At 44.5% G+C, this 15880-nt stretch overlaps 1 protein-coding gene across 1 annotated transcript in view; it reads right to left on the reverse strand.

Moving 5' to 3' along the window:
* PI15 (peptidase inhibitor 15) overlaps positions 1–15880 on the reverse strand; it is a 48381-nt gene that overhangs the window by 14948 nt on the left and 17553 nt on the right. Inside the window, exons 3-5 of the mRNA XM_085605417.1 lie at positions 8886–9004; positions 3729–3861; positions 3506–3621 (exon numbers count right to left, since the gene is read on the reverse strand). Of these exons, the coding sequence (XP_085461543.1) occupies positions 3506–3621; positions 3729–3861; positions 8886–9004 (368 nt within the window). The remainder of the gene's footprint in view (positions 1–3505; positions 3622–3728; positions 3862–8885; positions 9005–15880) is intronic.

The raw sequence follows: 15880 nt of genomic DNA on the forward strand, positions 1-15880 counted from the left end.
GTCATAGTAGTGTGCTTAAAGAGAAAGTCTTTTCTAGATATAATGGTCTGTCACTTGGCCTTTGAAGGGGAAATTTGGGATTACACTTTGTACTGCACTGCAGCAGCCTGTCTTCAATCATAAGGTATTTAAAACAGTAAATTTACTACATGTGGGGTCTTACCTGTACAAGAGGACATCACAAAAGGAAAGGAAGATAGACCCAAACCACCAGCCTGCCAAACTTCTGGTTTAGGAAACGTTCAGCAATCCAGATGTGCCCTGAACATTCATGTAAAATGGTTTGTGCAGGTCTAATCATGTTCCATACATGAAGTTCTATAGCATCTAACTGAGGCAAATCACATGCATGTGTGCAGCTGTCTTATGAAGTGTCTCCATATATGCAGCGCTCATAAGAACATGTGAAAATATATCTTAATTTTACACACCCATTTCATGAGCTGAATATGAAGTTGTTAACTAAAATCCTATCAAGCTTCCATGGTGACATATATTCTGTTGAAAACTGCTGTATCCTCCCTCACAAAATGGCTAAAGAAAGGGTCCATTTTTTCACCGGAACTCACTTTAGCATTTGATGCAGGCAACAGGCTTTTGTCAAGGTGTGGTCAATTTTACTGTTCTAATTCTCTCAGTTCCCACTTGCAAAACTCTTTCTTTGAGAGGTGCACACACTGAAAGAGCCTGTGCCTAGTCAAAATTACAAAAAGGACACTGTTGGACTTGGTCCTTTCTGCAGGGCCATCCACAAACTTTTTAACTTCACCCTCCTGTTTTCTGAACCTGTTTTGTTGGCCTTAGGACTGTATGCACTCTACCACTGCTAACCAGGGCGAAATTGCTTGTATTCTCTCCTTAAAACTTGTCAGAACTGGTTTATATCCAATTAGCATATTTAATTTACTTGCAAGTCCCTAGTAAAGTAGTACTACAGTTACCAAAGACCTGTAAATTAAATGCTGCTAGTGGGCCTGCGGCACTGCCTGTGCGACCCACTTAATTTTCCTTGAAAACATGTCTCAAGCCTGCCATTGCAGAGCCTGTGTGTGCAGTTTAAACTGCCATGTTGACCTTGCAAAATACATCTTTTATCATGTCCAAACCTTCCTTTTTTTCCATATGTCACCCCTAGGATAGGCCTTGGTAGCCCAGAGGGCACGGTGCAATGTGTTTAAAAAGTAGGACATGTACTTTTAAGTTTTACATGTCTTTGTAGTTACTCTTAAATTTGTTTTTCACTACTGCAAGGCCTACCTCTCCCACAGAACACATTGGAGCTACCTTATTACATTTAGTAAGTTGTAATTTCCAATTGGGAACAGGTAACCAGTTCACATTTGATGTGTTTGGAATTGGAATGAAAAATACAAACTGGTGGCGAAGTCGAAATGTTTATTACAATTTTGAAAATTCCACTTTCAGAAAGTTGGCATTGCCTACCTTAGCCATTTAGTGCCTGTAGCCTGTCTCTGGTCACATGACTGATTGTAGCTGACAGTGGGTTTGTGTATTCCTCTTAGCCATCTAAACTCAATCGGGAGCTTAGGTTTGCCAAAACTGTCAGGATGGGAGGGAGGAGCTGGGCACAGCCCCATTTACACTTGAATAGGCTGTGTCGTGCCTCAACACGAAGGGCTGAATACTACCTTCAGTTAGTCTGGAGCCAGGACTGGGAATGCAGAATGCCTAGGTACTTAAAATGGAATTCTAGAAGCTTCTCCCCCTTTCTAGAGGAAAGGCACCAGGTATAAATATTGAACCTCAGTCACCAACTCTTCAGTAGATTTCTGTGGATGCTCAGCCAAGAAGAAGTACTGCTTTGCTACTCTGCTGGACAGCTGTCCCGCTGGACTGTGGCCATGTTGAACTACTGGCTTGCTGCTCTGCTGCCCTATTGTCTCGGAAATGAGAACTGGACCTGCATCCTCATCTTGAACCTAGCACCACTAGAGTGATTCCAAGGGCTACTCTGCTGGCCTCCTGATCTGATCCTGGGCATAAAATGCTCCCCAATATCCTACACCAGCCCCTGGGGCCAAATGAAGTGAGTGACTTCTGATCCCCAAGTAGTGCCCCTCAGGTCATGGACCCTTGGTATGCTTCAGACAGCTTTATTTAAGTTTGGAGCTCTTTGCGGCAGTGAACTGGTCCATTCGCACCAATACCTTGTCGTGATTCAGAGCGCTGCTCCAGCAGCCACCGCTTCAGGCTACAACATTGCCCATCCAAGACACCTAGCCTACTCCTTGCACAACTTCGACAGCCTCCTGCAACGTTCTCCTTGCTCCTCGGGCCCCCTTCACCATGAAAGGGACTCTTAATGCTGACTTGAGAAGCTAAACTTCAGAAGGCCTAATCTGGTGACTAGTCAACCTGCTCTTCATCGGGGTCAGCCTGAACTTGTGACTTTGACCAGGTCCAGCGTGACCAGATGTCCATAGTTGCCACTTTGTGCTTTTTGGTGCCATTTCACTAAAATCTTTAAAAGTTCATAACTCTGGTTCCACTGATTTGATTTCTGTCATGTTGGTCTTGTATTATTTATTTGGAAATGTACTCTGTTGCCCTAAAACTGTTGTGGAGTCCTTCTGTGGTGTGTTTTCACTGTCTTACTGTTTGAAGTGCTGTACAAATACTTTACACATTGCCTCTGAGTTAAGTGTGACTGCTCTATGTCAAGCTACCCAAGGGTTAAACACAGGTTAATTTAGGGTTTGCTTGTGCCTCACCATGACAAGAATTATGGTTGCTGCTTGACCAGCATCCACACCCCAGTCAACCAACAACCCACTTTCATACAGACTCCTTCTGTGATCTCAACCTGTGCCTTGGCCTAGATGATTGTTTACTGATCGGTCATAGCTTTACTGGCCTGATTGATAATCTCCCATTACGTTTCAGAAAAGAAGGACTGAGGACCCAACTCCGAACCTTTTTTACTGCACTGCGGATTCTTAATCCTGTAAACCTGTTAGTTACACCTAAATATTCAGGCCTGATTCACAAAGCAGTTTCTGCAAAGTGGGCCTTATTCATGGATTTCTAGGAGTAAGACATGCCATTTCCATGAAAATAACTGTTTTGTGATTCATAAGGTTGTGCTTATGAGCATGCCTTTCTTATTTATGGAATCGAAAGTTTCACCTAAGCCTGGAGCTTTGTGAATCGGGTCATGAGGTTTCATTTCATTCCTATAAATCAGGGTTCTCCAAACTCGGTCCTGGAGGGCCGGATCCATGCCAGATTTTTAAGATAACCACATTTATGTGGATATGCTAAAAATCTGTGATGGATCCGGCCCTCCAGGACCGACTTTGGAGAACCCTGCTATATATTGTAAAATATTTTAAATCCTTGTTAGAAAGGTTTTGCTATGGCACATGTTACAGTTATGCTAAATCTGTCTGTACACAACAATAAAATAATCCTAACACAAATCCATACATGTTGCCAATTTTAGAGTACAGAACATACACATTGTGATGCCAACGAAAATACTCACTTTGGTCCATAGTTGCAAACCAGGTAAATTGCTCTTCGCCATACAGAGCCCCAGACATTCATGTTCTCACATGTGTTGATAGCGCAACCTATACGATTCGATGTTGCCCACACCATCTGAAAGGGTCAACATTGTTATTTATATTACAAGGAGCATACAATTAAATCATGTAAATGCAAACAATTATAAAATTAAACATTTGCATGGTTGACAGTAAATGTACCTGTGTGTAATGTGTGCACATGGGTCCAAAACATCTCAAGGGGCACCTGGGATTGCAGTCTTGAGGGTACGGAAATGCATAATCTTTGACCTCATCATACCATGGTTTTATCAGTTGGAGAATTGATCGATATCTACGAGAAAACATTTATGATTTTTTTTTTAAAGATGTGTCCAATAAGTTGCACCTTTAAGAAAGAAAACGCGAAACACGTATCCCACGTATGCCAAAGCAGAGCCCTAAACACAAATAATATACAATACAGTATGCATGAAAATGTGGAAATTGTGCATAATAGAATAGCCAACATAAATTGCAACAGATTTCTGACTATAAAAACAATTAAAATTATAAAAACAATTACAAAATATAATTAACAGTTCCAAGTTAACAGATATTCCACTTAACTAAGGTGTTTCATGCTAAAGATGATTCATGCTACTCGAGCTCAGTAAAAAGGTATGCAAGCATTAGTTCAATTTTTCCAGGATCAGGCATCATCGCGATGCTTCTGTTTATCAGGGAGAGAAAGAGAAGGAGGGCATGCAGGGAATAGGCCCCACTCCGAGATATGGCAGATGAAGATATGTGCAGGGGTATCACTGTTCACCAAAATGTATCCTAGACTTGATAAAGCTATAGCAGCTTGAGAATGCATCAGAAACAGGCCATTTTTGCCCTTTCCACGCAACTTGCTGCAGTGGATTTCATAGGCACTGGAATCTTTCAAATGAGCAGCAAAATCACAGCAAGCATTTCACAGGCTAGCCATTCATGTTGCGGAAACCAGGTGCTATGTGATTTGAACTTCTACGTGTCCAAGATGGCCGACTGCTAAGGAGCTCCAGTCTGGAGCTCCCAGGCTCTGGATCGCTGTTTCCGCATACATCCCAGCAAAGCCCCTATATCTAGCCACCACATATTGGGAATCGAGAGAAACAATTGCTCGATCTCCCATAGCAGACAATAGAGCCCAAAATAGTGGAACAGAGTGGTACAACGAGGAAGGCACAACAACAACAAAGAAGAGAAATGCTGGAGACCACCATCTTGACGGTGAAGCACACTCCAGTAGGAGGGTGGTATGTTTTGTGGTCTGGCCCAGGCTCGCCCGACGTGTGGTCTCGGGTCTACTGATGTGTTCCGCTATGCCCAGTGACCAGTGGTCAGGAGACTGTTGTGCAGCATCTGTCGTGGGCTGTGCAGGTGGATGGCTGGGGTGCCAGGGGTTACTGGTTGATGCCGGAAAACAAAATTTTGGAGACAAGGTGTGCTCTGGAGTGAGGGCAATGTGCACTCTGTGGCCCAACCCCGTCTCGTCCGATATGTTGGTCCTGGGTCTGCTGCGGGTACTGCTCAGCTGCGAACAGCAGTCTGGTGTTTGAGAGACTGCCGCTGATCTTCTGCTGTGTGACCCTGGGTCCACTGCCGGTCCCCCCCTGTGCCCAGACAACCGGTAGCTGGGAGACCACCCTAACTGACATGGAAGCACCAAGTCGGTGTAAAAGGTGAACCTGCAGCGCCCTCTGACTTGGACATCTCCACAGACCATTCCACTCAGCCGCTCCACCTCCCCCAGCTCGACCCCCAGTCTGTGTGCTGGGTTGAGCAACACAAAAGTGAACTCACGTACCCCCAACAACACCCTACAGGCCCCCGGGGATCTCTGCTGCTGCCTTCGAAATGTTGAGGCCACCGGGACATCAAGCATGGAGGACATCTGGCCATCACCAGCTCGAGGATCCCTCCAGGCCCAAGATGATGGCTCGTGAGTGCAACAACACCCTAAGGCATGGCTGAACAAGCACTGCAAGAACCCCACCAATAGTGATAAGATCATGCTCGGTATAAATATATAATACATATTTGTCCAACCATAATCGCTTCAAATTTTCTTAAAATGTGATCTGGAGTGAATTTGCAACTTGTATATGTAACTCTAACCACTAGTATCTGTAGTAGACATATGTACTTATTTTCATTCATTGTGAGTTTCGAGGTTATCTGTTTGGTATCATTCATGAAATTCAAGTACTCTGAAGTCCTTATGTAATGTAACTGGTTCTATTGTAAAGAGCTCTGAAACCTTCGGGTAAAGTTTGCGCTATATAAAAATGCCTAAATAAATAAATAAAATAAAATAAATTAATAAAACCAGTAAGTCACAAGTAATTCACCATTCTGCAATCCAAGCAACAGAGACAAAGTGTCATGCTGTCATTTAGAGGGTCAAGGTGTTTAATGAACTCTTCATAAACATATCTTCATGAACCAATTTAAGAACCGAAGGGGCATATCTACAACGCGGCGATCGAAAATTATCCCCTAATTAGCAAGGTCACGCTAACGTGTGAAACCTTGCATTAGCGCACGAATTCCTAACGCCCAGCTTTGCATCTCTAATGAGATGCAAAGTGGGAGTTCCTGACCTGACATGACAGGAGAAATGTCGCTAAGCGTCATTTCTCCTATCATCAAGCCCTACGCTATGAAGCATAGCGGCAAGAAAAGTAGCGATAACCCCTGTTATCGCTACTTTCCTTACGCCTGCTTCAGGACTGACTTAGCCATGATATCCTATGGAAGGTGGATATCATGGCTAAGTTTGAGAGTCCCTATCAACAAGCTAACACCACATTTTGTGAGATTATCGCTGGGTTTCCAGCGATAATCTCACGTTAGGCAGTTAGCGCTAGGATTTTTATCGCTTTTGAGATAAGCGTTGCTAATAGCACGCTATCTCAGCGATAAAAATCCACATTAGCCGGCGATAATTATCCTAGCGCTAAGTGTGCTTAGCGATAATTATCGCCGGTTGTTGCTGATATGCCCCCAATATCTCCAAAATAGCGAAGGATTCTTGAATGGTCAGTCTGTAGGGAATGCTCAAGGGGCCATATTATCGAGAAACGGCGTTTAAATTATCGCCGCTTTAGCGGCAGAAAACTGCCGCTAAAGCGGCGATAATGGGCTTGATAATATGCCGCAGAGAATTCCCATCGAAGCCCATGTTCTGGTGTCAACATGGGCTTCTATGGGAATTCTCTGTGGCATATTATCAAGCCCATTATCGCCGCTTTAGCAGCTGTTTTCTGCCGCTAAAGCGGCGATAATTTTAACGCCGTGCTTGATAATATGCCCCAAGGTTGCTGCTGTTCGACTTTTTCTCTATAAATAGCTCAAATTTGAGTAACTTAACATTCTTCGACTCCTAATTTTGTTACTACGTGAGCATTATACATGTAATTCATGTAATCTTAATTGCTATGAGTAACGGAAGACTGATGTTGGTATACAAGGTCCTCAGTAGAAGCACTGCATGGGTCCCATTCTACCGGAGACTCGTGTATCTTGCCTTGAGTGGGGCAGGATTGTATGGCTTCCAATGAAAAACAAAAGGACTCACGTGCAGTGAGAGAGGCCAGAGCATGGCAGGGATACTTTCCAGTCAACAAGATTCATATATTCATATTTATGTTCCCTTTGCATTTTCATTGTAGCTCAGACAGCGTACTTAGTTCACCTTATGGTTCAAACTGAAGATGCATTAACAATCTCTTACACTTACCATAGGTCAGATATTTAGATTTATAGCAAATTTACATTCTTGGTCAGTATTTAACATTGCCTGCGCCAGTGAGAATTTACAAGCACAATGATAGACTCAAAAGCATCCCTGAAGTTGGTGGCAGACTCTTGTTTAGGTTATGGTAAGCAAGATCCATGGCAGGGGCATGGCCTGCTGTTTATGATACAGGTCTCTTAAACTAATGGAGCACTGAGTATTTGCAATGCAAACACTTTGTGCAATTTCCTCATGTTTTGCATAGTTGAGAAACAAAGTACATCGTGCCCTCCAGTTCTCCAGCCCTGAAAGAAGAAGGGGACAGGCCTTACCTGGCCCTGCTGGTAGCCCTTTATTTTTGGCCCTAAAAATGTAAATTAACTTTAAAAAAAAATACGAAGCCTTTTTTTTTACTTTTTGGGAAATGACTACGTGCTATTTTTAAAACCTTTGCTGGCAGATTTACCATTGAGAACATTTTCAGTTGTTATGTATACATTGCATGATGACAAAGCCTTCAAACCCTTTCTTAAAAATGTAGACTGTTTAGAATGTGTTGGTTCTTTTCTGCATGGCCACATCGCTTATCGCACCTTCAGAGTACAACCCACGTTACTGAAGGCCATTATCAAGAGTCATGGGACCAAGGTTGAGTGAAATTAAAGATGGGCCCACAAAGTCGCTAGAAGTCCAGAAAGGTTGCCCGTCAAAGATGTGGAAAGGTTCTTGAGTTTTCCTCAGGTGTAGTTTAGCGTCCCCGGTTTCTTGCAGACGCATATTGCACAAGAATGGGTGACAGTTGAAGCTGCAGGGAACTGGCTTGTGAGCAGATTTGTTCTTGTTATCACTCTGGCCTGTCTTTAGCCCTCTGTGGCAGACTGGAAACCAACAGTTGCCACTCTGCAACAGCATTCATCCCAAAACGCACAGGATTATTTTCCTGCTGGCACACAGGTGCCCCTTTCACTCCCTTTTTCAAGTTTGACGTTTTACACTCCCTTTCTTAACAAAATCATTTGGTACGGTAAAGGAATTTTAAAAACTTCTGCAAAAAGTTTGAAAAGTTGCATAGCTCTCAAAACTTCATACACTTCTCCAAAACAGCGATTGAGGTGAGACACAAACATTGTATTGAATGGCTCACTATTTAGTTGTGGAGTGGAGTCTCCCCTGCTGCCTGTGTGTGAAGGCCTAGAAGGGGCAGAACAATTGCCTGCAGCAGCATGTTCTTTCTTGTTATGCTGGACCACATTTTCTAGAACATTCCATTGCTCATCGAATCTGGTAATATTTAGTCCGAAACTGTGGACTATTGTTAGTCTTTGGGTTGTACAGTCATGGATTTCTTTGATGACATAAAAACAAGAGTGAGACAAAGGAAAGTGCCTATAACAGAAGTGAGTGATCTAGTAAGGATGGGCAGATGTTTTAACACCAAGTGCCTAAAAAACAGAACTTTGTTATTACACCGCTGGCTGTTTCAGAGTGTTAAGGTATTTCTGCTACCTGCCAGATGCACAGGAAATCTCCAAATAGCAGATTGCTAAAAGATGAAGAAAAAAGAATAAATGCCCATAAAGTGCAGTACATACCTTCCAGTGCGCACAGAGAGATTCTGGCCCAAAAATCTCAGTAAGTAGGAAGGTCCGTGGTCCCAAATGCAAGTTGCAGCCCATGCTTCCGCAGTCTTGGCAAGGGTTTCATCCCACACCTAAAAGGACATAACGTGTTATATCTGTGTTCATCAGAAACAAGAGACACTGAAGAATGTGAGTGTTTGCAGCCAAAGTACACCTTTATGAGCTTCATGTATCTCAACTATTATCACAGTGAGGATGATTACTTTCATGCAGCCAGGGGATTTGTTCTGGATGTACATGTAAAGGTTACATATGTAACTGTTGGATTATGTGGAATGTGAAAAGTAAATTAGATATCTTAATTTTACAAATGCTGAAGACTGTCCTGAGATTTACACCTCTGCTTGTACGTACTTTTTACACTCATTTTTAATTCATAAATCCTTGCAAGAGTAAGACTGAAAAACTCTGCCAGTCGCAGAATTCTATGCATATTGCTGAAAAAAATCACGAGGCAGATTTACAAGCCCCCTGCGCCACCAGTACGTCACTTTTTGTGATGTACTGGTAGCGTATTCTGCGGCTCCATATTTGCAAGGGCAGGAAAAGCCACCCTGCATGGCTTTTCCTGTCTTTTTATATATGGCCCCTTTACACGCAGCACTTTGCGTGAAAGGCGCATTCCATGGTTTTTGCTGTGGGTGTTTCCACGCAACACCCATGGAACAAGACACATTTCCAGATTTACAGGATTCGTAAATCTGGAAATGCGTGTGAATGCTACGCCTCCCCAGGGGAGGTGTAGGGAGGGCGTAACAAGGAGAAATGTTTTCATGTCTCCTCATTTTTAGGTCTCGCCTGAGCCAGCGCATGTGCTGCACGCAGAGACATTTAGTACACGGCTTTCCAAAGTGCTTGCAGACCTCGCTGGCCTAACGCTTGCGTTCACGTGAGCGTGCACGTGCGCAGCTGCCAATCACTGCTGCGTGCGCACCACTCACGTGCTTACCACACAGCGCGTCCCGTCCTCGCGATCACTTTCGCTTTGATCGCAATCGTGATTACTTTTGCTTTCACGGACGCGCGGCCAATGCTTGTTTTTGTTTGTTTCCATGTCAGCGCTTTGTTGGTGTGGCTATTTAAAACTGGCACCGACCACCAGGGAGTGCTCTGTGTCACGTGCAATATTTGGTTGTGACATGCTCGTAGATTGATGCCCTGACTGCCGATCTTCTATTTTAACTCAAAAATGGAAGAGGTTTATGGGGTATATCATCAACAACCGGTGATAATTATCGCTAAGCGCACTTAGCTCTAGGATAATTATCACCGGCTTATGTGGATTTTTATCGCTGAGATAGCGTGCTATTAGCAACGCTTATCTCAAAAGTGGTAAAAATCCTAGCGCTAACTGCCTAACGTGAGATTATCGCTGGAAACCCAGCGATAATCTTACGAAATGTGGCGTTAGCTTGTTGATAGGGCCTCACAAACTTAGCCATGATATCCACCTTCCATAGGATATCATGGCTAAGTCAGTCCTGAAGCAGGCGTAAGGAAAGTAGCAATAACAGGGGTTTTCGCTACTTTTCTTGCCGCTGTGCTTCATAGCGTAGGGCTTGATGATAGGAGAAATGTCGCTTAGCGACATTTCTCCTGTCATGTCAGGTCAGGAACGCCCACTTTGCATCTCATTAGATATGCAAAGCTGGGCGTTAAGAATGCGCGCGCTGAAGCAAGGTTTCACGCGTTAGCGTGACCTTGCTAATTAGGCGATAAAATTATCGCCGCTTTTTGGCCGAAAACGGCCGCAAAAGCAGCGATCATTTTCTGTCGCCGGCTTGTAGATATGCCCCTATGTTTTTGAAGAAACTTGTATAGTACAAACTGATCAAATTGACCGGTTATTTTACCGAAAAAGTAACGTGAATGTTTCTCTTCCAGCATTAAAAAAAGTAATCTGTAGGATTCCGTCGAGATATTATTAGACCCCCAGTGCCCCAGACTCAATCCGGTCAGACTGAGCCGGGAGGTGGGAGTTTCATGGCAAAGGTTGCCTCTCAAAGACGCGTCACTTTTGCAGCACACTACGCTCTTTTTTTGGTTTGCATAACATCGTGTTTGTCAGCATTTTAACACAGCCGCGGCCCGTGGAGGGAGTTCCGTGGGGCGGTAACTCCCTCCACGGGCCGCGGCTGTTTTAACATTAGTATGAGGCTACAGAAGCCTCTCTTCAAAGGAACTCTTTAGTTGTATTATTAGATGAAAGCCTTGCATATTTTGCTGCTCTAAATGCAGGCTTTTCATCTAACAAAATACCTCTCCGGAAGCTGATAACGGTGTTACTTTAACAGAAGGAGGACTGAACAGAAGGTGAAACAACTGAGATCGTGCTGCCCCGGGTCGGCTATTTCCTGTTTTTTCTTGTAGTTCAAGATGTAGAAAGTGAACGGAGCAGCTTGCACCCAGACACAGCGCCATATCCTCGTTTATCTGAAATTAAGTATAGTGGTCCTTTTCAGCAGTAAAATACTTCCGCAATTTGGTGCAGAGGGCCCCCACTTTGCGGGGCCCCAGTGCGATTGCAGCTGCTCAGGGATGGACTAGGAACCAAAGCATCCCTGGCAAATACGTTCAAACTTCTCTCTCTCTCTCTCTCTCTCTCTCTCTCGTTTTCTCTCTCTTTCTCTTGCTTTCTTTCTCTCTTCATATTTCTCTCTTTCTTTCTCTCTCTCCTCCCCGGTCTCTCTCTCTCCCCTCTCTCTCTCTCTCTTTCTTTCTCTACTCCTTCCCTCTCGCTCTCTTTCCTTCTCTCTCTCCTGCCCCCTCACTCTCTCCTCCTCTCTATCTCTTTCTCTCTCCTCCCCTGTCTCTCCCTCCTCCTCTCTCTCTTTCTATCTCTCTCTCTCCTCCCCTCTCTCTCTCTCTCTTTCTCTGTTTCTCTGGGAGAAGAAATGAAGGATGAAGGTAAGAATTTCAAGTCCGCTCTAAGTTCAGTGTTCAGTTCAGTTTTCGGTTGGTTCATTCACTTACCTTGCTCCCTTAGACCCACCCCAGCCCCTTTCCGTTTTGGATCCTGCTCAGCCCTTGAAGCTTTAGCCTCTGACTGACCCCATTTCCAGCTCCTCTCCGTCCGGTGTCCCTGAGTGCAACACTGCAGCTGCCTGGTTACCATCCTTCTATACCCAGGACACGTCACAATGGAGACTTTCCAAGTGTCATCATACATCATCACTTTGCGGGGGAAGCCACGTGTTTCAGGCATTGCACGGGTATTATCCAATTTCTTAAGACAATTAAACTATTTATTCATAGAAATGATCTTGCGGTCAACCTGAAAGAAGATCCCATCCTACCCGACATACTTTCCCAACAGTGGTCTCTCCTTTTCCCTCAGCTGCGGCGGAGGCCTCCCCTCTGCACGTACCCTGGGCCTCCTGACGTCACACAGAGTTGCTTATCACGTCATAAGTGTTCTGCTCACAGGATTCTGCTCCTGGTGCTGCTGGGGAGGCAGGGACCTTTTTTTTGTACATATGAATCTTAGAATGTGGATTTTTCTCAGTATTAGTTTAAAATAAATATTTTCATAACAATGCTCCTTGTCACAGCTTACTCGCTCTGCCTTTCGATGTACCTATTACATTATTTTTACTCTGTGTCTGCCTGTTCCTCTCCTCGGGTATTGTCTAGGTCTTCCCCTCACCCCTTCCAAAAAGTGTAAATATCAATAAAAATGATACCTTTAAGAGTTGTCAAAGGGTGATTATTGAATCCAGTGAACAGAATGGAAGAATGTTTGAGTGTGCCCTCTGATGCCTGCAGTTTGAATGCGGGGCAATGGTCAAGGGTTGTGGTCCTGAGGCCACCAAACTGGTTCTCAAACAAAGGCGATCAGAAACTTTCCAATGCTTGTTGCCAGCAGGGGAAACCCCCTTAATGTCTCTTATACCCTGTGACGTGCAAAGGATGTTGGCATTATGGGTGACAAAGACATGAGCAGGTCACAGTGACCCTTTGGTGCTTTGCGCTTGGGTTTTTATCCATCACCAAGTCAGCCAAAACAGTCTTCCTAAGGAGGTAAAAATGTAAATAAATGACGCCTGTTATCTGAAAATTGTACTTGGACTTGCTCTTGTGGTGCGATATCTAGTGTAGACTGTGGAGAAATTACCTATTCCCATTCGATGAGTTCCTGGAAGAATATTTAACAAGCATTGACATAGCCAATAGGTCTCGCCTTTGGGACCTTATAAGTTTTTAGCCATGCAACAGTTGATGTTATTGCACCAAGGATATTGTGCTGCATAACTAAATACTTATAAGGTCCCAAAAGCAAGACCTAGTGGCTATGCCAATGCTTGTTTCCTCTTTCAATGCGTGCTGCATTCTACAGCACGCATTGAAAGAGGAAAATGCCTGTAGTGATTGTTTTTGTGCAGGAAGGTGCCCCTTCCTGCACGAAAACAATCTCCCCATGACGCAGGCACCCTTACACCAAGGTTTACACCCTTACACCTGGCGCATGGCAGCAGTTTGTGTGCCAGCGCAGGGGAGAGCACAGGAATGCAACATATCCTTGTAAATATAATGCATTCCTGTGCTTTGGAAGTGCCGCAGCATGGCGCACCAAAGGGTTTGCGTTGCCGCGCCGCGGCACTTCCTCCTAAATCTGCCCTATGTGTGTTTTTCACACAAAAATCAGTCCATGGTGTATATTTGTATGCATAATACAACTCTGTCGTGGGAAAGGCAAGTACAGATTTAGACTGATCATGTTTAATCTCTGCAGGGAAAATATTTTTCACCATGGAACACCCCCTTACCCAACAACAACAAGAATTTGGGGGGGTTTGGTTCCCCCTTCCCTCCCTAGAAAGGGATGCACACTAGCACTTGGCAGGAGCATACCTCCGACTTTTTCCAGGGTAGCAGCGGGCTGGATAGGAGTTTGTGAATGCTGGCAAACTAACATGTTGAATGGTGTACACAATCTGAGGAGGCTAAACATGCCTTTTAACATTATGGCATTATGGGTGACAAAGACATGAGCAGGTCACAGTGACCCTTTGGTGCTTTGCGCTTGGGTTTTTATCCATCACCAAGTCAGCCAAAACAGTCTTCCTAAGGAGGTAAAAATGTAAATAAATGACGCCTGTTATCTGAAAATTGTACTTGGACTTGCTCTTGTGGTGCGATATCTAGTGTAGACTGTGGAGAAATTACCTATTCCCATTCGATGAGTTCCTGGAAGAATATTTAACAAGCATTGACATAGCCAATAGGTCTCGCCTTTGGGACCTTATAAGTTTTTAGCCATGCAACAGTTGATGTTATTGCACCAAGGATATTGTGCTGCATAACTAAATACTTATAAGGTCCCAAAAGCAAGACCTAGTGGCTATGCCAATGCTTGTTTCCTCTTTCAATGCGTGCTGCATTCTACAGCACGCATTGAAAGAGGAAAATGCCTGTAGTGATTGTTTTTGTGCAGGAAGGTGCCCCTTCCTGCACGAAAACAATCTCCCCATGACGCAGGCACCCTTACACCAAGGTTTACACCCTTACACCTGGCGCATGGCAGCAGTTTGTGTGCCAGCGCAGGGGAGAGCACAGGAATGCAACATATCCTTGTAAATATAATGCATTCCTGTGCTTTGGAAGTGCCGCAGCATGGCGCACCAAAGGGTTTGCGTTGCCGCGCCGCGGCACTTCCTCCTAAATCTGCCCTATGTGTGTTTTTCACACAAAAATCAGTCCATGGTGTATATTTGTATGCATAATACAACTCTGTCGTGGGAAAGGCAAGTACAGATTTAGACTGATCATGTTTAATCTCTGCAGGGAAAATATTTTTCACCATGGAACACCCCCTTACCCAACAACAACAAGAATTTGGGGGGGTTTGGTTCCCCCTTCCCTCCCTAGAAAGGGATGCACACTAGCACTTGGCAGGAGCATACCTCCGACTTTTTCCAGGGTAGCAGCGGGCTGGATAGGAGTTTGTGAATGCTGGCAAACTAACATGTTGAATGGTGTACACAATCTGAGGAGGCTAAACATGCCTTTTAACACCCACTTCGCACCTGCCGCAAGGGAATCACACGTGTGTTATTGTTCGCTTTCAAGACCTACAATTACATAGTTGTACATAGATTTTCAACTACCAGGTATTCGGTTAAGAATACCCACTAGGCGAATACCCAGGCACTTTCGGCTGTAAATTTGGAACACCGAAAACATATCTTAGTGAACCAGGACCATAATCTTCTAAGACAATTTTCATGAAACTGAGAACATTTCAAAACAATGCCCAGTAAACAACAAGTCGGGTCTCATGAATTACTTGCTTTTGTAAGAGCACAAGTCTACTCCTGTGTACAAAACAAGAGTAGTAGTCCACTATTTTCACCTCTTATGTCCACTACTTATTGGCATTGAAGCTCTTACAATATGAATAGAGAGTTTAAGGAAAAATTTCAATTTCGGATTTAACGGGGCATTTTGACCTCACCTACCTAGGTGCCAATTACGATCCGGTAAAAAAATTCCCCGTACGACTCGTATCCGGTCTTTTTACCATACGAATCGTACAAGTGCCGTACAAACTGCCAATTACGATTCGCATGGGAAAAAGTCCATACGAATCGCATTGGGAATTATTCCCCACACGTCCTCGGGTCGGAAAATGTGTCCGACACGTCCACGGACGATTTACCGTACAAATGTGAAAAGTGAAGTCCGACCGCGGAATTACGATCCATCCCGTGCGTCCGATGTTACAACCGTATGGAAAAAACACCCTCCGCACCGAACTCCCATAGCAACCATGGAGACATGTGCCCGCATAAGCGCCGAACACCCCCCAGCCCCCGTATGTACGCGCCGACCCCCCCCAGCCCCCGTACGTTCGAGTCGTACCCCCGTGTATGTACACCCGTGTACGTGTCGTACCCCCGTGTATGTACACCCGTGTACGTGTCGAACCCCCCGTGTATGTACACCCG

Source organism: Triturus cristatus, chromosome 5_1 (assembly GCF_964204655.1).
Source record: "Triturus cristatus chromosome 5_1, aTriCri1.1, whole genome shotgun sequence".
NCBI lineage: Eukaryota > Metazoa > Chordata > Amphibia > Caudata > Salamandridae > Triturus > Triturus cristatus.